The sequence below is a fragment of the Cyanistes caeruleus genome, unplaced genomic scaffold (genome assembly GCF_971803275.1).
Source record: "Cyanistes caeruleus unplaced genomic scaffold, bCyaCae1.hap1.1 HAP1_SCAFFOLD_293, whole genome shotgun sequence".
Lineage (NCBI taxonomy): Eukaryota > Metazoa > Chordata > Aves > Passeriformes > Paridae > Cyanistes > Cyanistes caeruleus.
The window spans coordinates 7,890-12,576 of record NW_028256066.1 but is presented as its reverse complement, the minus strand read 5'-3'; the positions used below and the strand labels follow the sequence as shown (position 1 = coordinate 12,576).

General features: G+C 50.9%; 1 protein-coding gene across 1 annotated transcript; it reads left to right on the top strand.

The window, feature by feature from the left end:
- The first annotated feature begins 1,068 nt into the window (after nt 1–1,068).
- On the top strand, nt 1,069–4,437 carry LOC111943720 (uncharacterized). The gene is made up of 2 exons (XM_086874604.1): nt 1,069–2,795; nt 2,982–4,437. The coding sequence occupies exons 1-2, from the start codon at nt 2,741–2,743 to the stop codon at nt 3,986–3,988; spliced, it is 1,062 nt and encodes a 353-aa protein (XP_086730730.1). The 5' UTR covers nt 1,069–2,740; the 3' UTR covers nt 3,989–4,437.
- Nucleotides 4,438–4,687: the final 250 nt, after the last annotated feature.

Genomic DNA, 4,687 nt, shown 5'->3' with positions numbered 1-4,687 from the left:
TTTCCCCCCTTATTCTTTTCCTGGTTTTCCCTCTTTTTTTCGCAGTTTTTTTCCTGCTTATTCCCCAATTTTTTCACAATTTTCCCGAGATTTTTCCCGGTATTTCCTTAAATGTTTACTGATTTTTCCTGATTTTTTCCATGTTTCTTTCCCCTCTCTTTTCTTGATTTTTCCCAATTTTATCTCAATTTTTTTCCTGATTTCCCCCATTTTTTCCTTCTTTTTCCTGATTTTTTCCTGATTTTTTTCCTCTTTCTTATTCTGAATTTTTTTTGCAATTATTTTTTGAATTTTTTCTCAAACTATTCCTTGATTTTTGCAGTTTTTCACATTTTTTTCCCAGATTTTTCCCTTTTCCTTTCCCAAATTTTTCTGGTTTTCCCCAGTTCTTTCCTGATTTTTTATGGTTTTTTTCTGATTTTTTCCAGATTTTTTTCCCTTTTCCTAATTTTCCCCTGATTTTTCTTTTTTTTTATGTTTTTTTTTTACAATTTTTTCCCAGTCATTTTTCTGATTTTTTTGCAATGTTTTCTCAAATATTTCATTTTTTTTCTTGACTTTTCCAATATTTTTCCCAATTTTTTCCTGGTTTTTCACAGGGTCCTTTCGTCTTTCTTTTTCTGATATGTTCCCTCATTTTTCACAATTTTTCCCAATTTTTTTCATGCCTTTCCCATTTTCTCCTGATTTTTGCCTCTTCTTTTCCAAAATTTTATCTAGCTTTATCTCAATTTCTTCTCAAATTTCCCTTAATTTTCCTTGATTATTCCTGGGGTTTTTCCCAATTTTTTCCCATTTTTTCCAGATTTTATTCCTTATTCTTTTCTGGTTGTTCTTCGATTTTTCTGAGTTCTTTCCCAGTTTTTTTCCTGAGTTTCCAAATTTCTTTTCAATTCTTCCTGGTTTTTCATTATTTTTCCTTATTTTCCTTTCTTTATTCCCCATTTTTCTGATTTTTTCCCAGATTGTCCCCATTTTCTCCTTGTGTGTCCTCTTTTTTTTTTTCCCCAAAGTTTTTCCTGTTTTTCCCAAATTTTTTGTCAAATTTTCCCTTTTTTCCTTTTTTATTTTTTATTTTTTTTATTTTTTTTTTATTTTTTATTTCACCCTGATTTTTTTCTGGTTTTTCCCTGATTTTCCCTTCTATTTTCCTTGAATTTATCCTGGGGGTTTTTTTGCATTTTTTCCCCAATTTTCCAGTTTCCTTCACACTCCCAGTATCATCCCAGTCACTCCCAGTCTGATCCCAGTCACTCCCAGTCTAATCCCAGTCACTCCCAGGATGAGGCCAGTGGCCCCCAGTTGCTCCCTGGCAGTGCCAGTGTGACCCCAGTAGCCTCCAGTGTGATCCCTGGGACTCCCTGTCTCTCCCAGTATATCCCAGTCAGCCCCAGCACGCTCCCAGTCATTCCCAGCTCCTCCCAGTTGCTCTCAGCATGATCCCAGTTGTTCCCAGCCACTCCCAGTCAATCCCAGTATGATTCCAGTCACCCTCAGTGGGATCCCAGTCTCAGCCAGCAGGGACCCAGCTGCTCCCACTGTGATCCCAGTATGATCCCAGTTGAGTGTGATCCCAGAATAGTTGTAATTCTTCCCAGTTCCTCCTGGTATGATCCCAGTTGTCCCTGGAATAGTCCCAGTCCATCTCAGCACGGTCCCACTCACTCCCAGTTTCTCCCAGTGTGGTTCCAGCTGTTCCCAGTATGGTCACAGTCACTCCCAGTATATCCCAGCTGCCCTCAGCATGCTTGTGCTCATTCCCAGTCATTCCCAGTTACCCCAGTAAGGTTCCAGTTACCCCAGTCCAAACCAGTCCCTGCCAGTGCTGCCACTCCTGGGATCCCCCAGCCCTCTCTGTGTTCCCCCCGCCCACATCTCCCCAGAGGAGCCCCAAGGGCTGGCAGTCCCCAGCCAGGGTCCCCAGCCAGCCCCAGGTTGGATCTGCAGCCCCCAATTTTCCCAGTTTCCCTCTCCTTTTCCCCGGGCCGGGTTCCCCCCGTCCCCAGCGGGTGGGAGCAGCGGAGAGCCCCGCGCTGCCCATCCCGACCTGTCCCGGCTCCATCCCCGCTCCTGCCGTGGGCTGTGAGGGGTTTGGGAACGGGGCACCGAGGGTGTCACTGCTCCTGGGGGAGGAGGAGGAGAGATGGAAGAGGAGGAACAAAGGAAGATCAGGGAAAGGAGAAGTAACCACAAGGTTCAGCACTCCCTGAATTCATAGCCTCCCACCTGTGGGGTCATTATCCCCCATCCCACAGGTGACCGGGGAAGGGGAGCTCAGCCCAGATATCCTCGAGGGTCCCTGGGTTGGGTTTTTTGGGGGGGATGTTTGGAGAATGAAGAACTCCAAAGCTGAGTGGAAAATCCTACTTGGGGTGACATTGGGGGGTCTCACCATCCCTAAATGGGGAAATGGAAACAGGGGGAACTTTTCAGATTCCTGGCACTCCCAGCAGCCTGAGGAGGGCAGGGACTGAGCAGACAGAGGACCCCCAGTACAAGCATGAACCCCAGCAGCTGGGACAGGGGGAACCCCTGAACACCAAAGGGGAGAGACCAGAGATGGGGAACTCCTGGGAGGCATTTTCAGGGCTGAAACTTGGTGTTTGGGGGATTTATATGGGCACCATTTGCCCAGTGACTTCTAAAGGTGGACTTGGAGAGAGGAAACCCCCTAATTCAGTGTGCTCATGTGTTGTGTTTTTCCCCAAACCAGGATTTCCCATTCCCAAACCTTGGCCAGATGGAGAAGGAGGCTGCTGTGAGGAAGAGGAAGATGCCCCAGGACACCCAGGCAGGTGAGGAGGAAGTCAGTGCCCCTTTCCCCCTCTCTCCTGCTCCATCTCCCAGCCCAGCCTGGCCCCCGGCTGCAGGACAACCCCGCTGCCGACGCCGTCCTGCCGGGGACGCACTGGGGGGATCTCCTTCCCCTTCCCTCTGGCACGGAGGCAAATCCCATCCTCTCCTTGTCCTTCCTCCCCCAGACAAGGAGCTGAGGATGGAGACCAGAGAGGACAAATCCCCACGGCAGAACCTCATGGAAGAGGCCACTGTGAGCAGCTCCTCGGTGCAGGAATCCAATGGGGAGGAAAATCCCCAGAGATCCCACAGGAGGAGGGGCTCCAAACCCATCCCAGGGTGCTCTGAGGAGGAAAGACCCACCCTGTGCCGGGAAGGCGGGCAGAGATCCAGCCAGGGCTCTGAGCTGGTGGTCCATGAGCAGCTTCAGGATGGGGAGAAGCGCTACAAGTGCTTGGAGTGTGGGAAGAGCTTCAGACAGAGGAAAACCCTGATCCGCCACCAGATGATCCACACTGGGGAATGGCCCTATCAGTGTGGGGAGTGTGGGAAGGGCTTCAGCTGCAGCTCCCACCTCATCATCCACCAGCGCATCCACACTGGGGAGAGGCCCTACGAGTGTCCCCAGTGTGGGAAGAGGTTTCAGACCAGCCCCCATCTCCTCAGGCACCAGCGGATTCACATGGATGAGAGGCCCTTCCGCTGCCCTGACTGTGGGGAGGGCTTCAAGCACAACTCCACCCTCATCACCCACCGGCGCATCCACACTGGGGAGAGGCCCTATGAGTGTGTGGAATGTGGGAAGAGCTTCAGCCAGAGGTCCCAGCTGACCATCCACCAGAGGATCCACACCAGGGAACAGCCCTATGAGTGTGGGGAGTGTAGGATGACCTTCAGCCAGAGGTCCCGGCTGACCATCCACCAGATGATCCACACTGGGGAGAGGCCCTACGAGTGTCCCGAGTGTGGGAAGAGGTTTTGGACCAGCTCCAGTCTCCTCGTGCACCAGCGGATTCACACGGATGAGAGGCCCTTCCGCTGCCCCGACTGCAGGAAGGGCTTCAAGCACAACTCCACCCTTGTCACGCACCGGCGCATCCACACTGGGGAGAGGCCTTATGAGTGTCCCCAGTGTGGGAAGAGCTTCAGGCAGAGCTCTCACTTGACCAAACACCAGTGGAGGCACCAGTAAGGGAAACCCTGTGATTGCCCCGAGGTGCAGAAAGAGCTTTCTCCACAGCTCCAGCCTCATCCCTGCTTGGAGGACCAACTTTGGAAGTGACCTGGTGATCCATGTTCCCTGTGATCCATGCTGGGAAGACACCTGTGCCTCTTCCTGCCCATGGCAATGTCATGATGTGGGATCAAGGAATGCAAGAGTCTCATCATGGCCCTGTCATTATATTCAATCCCATCTCAGGTCATTGCCAGGGGCAGGAAAAGGACTCTCTCTCTCTCACCGGAGTAGAAGGGTGTCCTTTCTTGGCAGGAGGAAATGCATGTCCAGGAAGAAACAGTCGGTGGTGTTTTAGTTTTCCCTGTAAATAGTTTGTCTTATCCCTTCTGTTACCAAAATTGTTTCTGTTCCTGTTTGTGCCTTATCTCGTTGCTGTTCTCAATAAATTGTTCTTATCCCAGCCTGGGATCTTTGCCTTTTGTGCTTTCCATGGGAGGTGGGAGGGAAGCGAGCAGCAGCACGGTTTCAGCAGGAGCAGGAAATTGGGGAATGCCATTCCTGAAGCCCAGCCCATGGAAACCGAGCATCCCAGCTGGTGCCAGGCCTGGTTGCCATGGCAGCAGCCTTGGGAGCGGGTCCCTGGCTGGGGGCTGCGGGAACCTCTTCCCTCTGGTGCCCAGGGACAGGAGTGGAGGGAGCGGCTGGAGCTGAGGC

What these genes read in the sequence shown, in the direction of transcription:
- LOC111943720 (XM_086874604.1), top strand. Translation starts at nt 2,741, where the DNA reads ATGGAGAAGGAGGCTGCTGTGAGGAAGAGGAAGATGCCCCAGGACACC. An exon ending in GCCCCAGGACACCCAGGCAG is followed by an intron (nt 2,796 to 2,981) that starts GTGAGGAGGAAG and finishes TTCCTCCCCCAG; the next exon opens with ACAAGGAGCTGAGGATGGAG.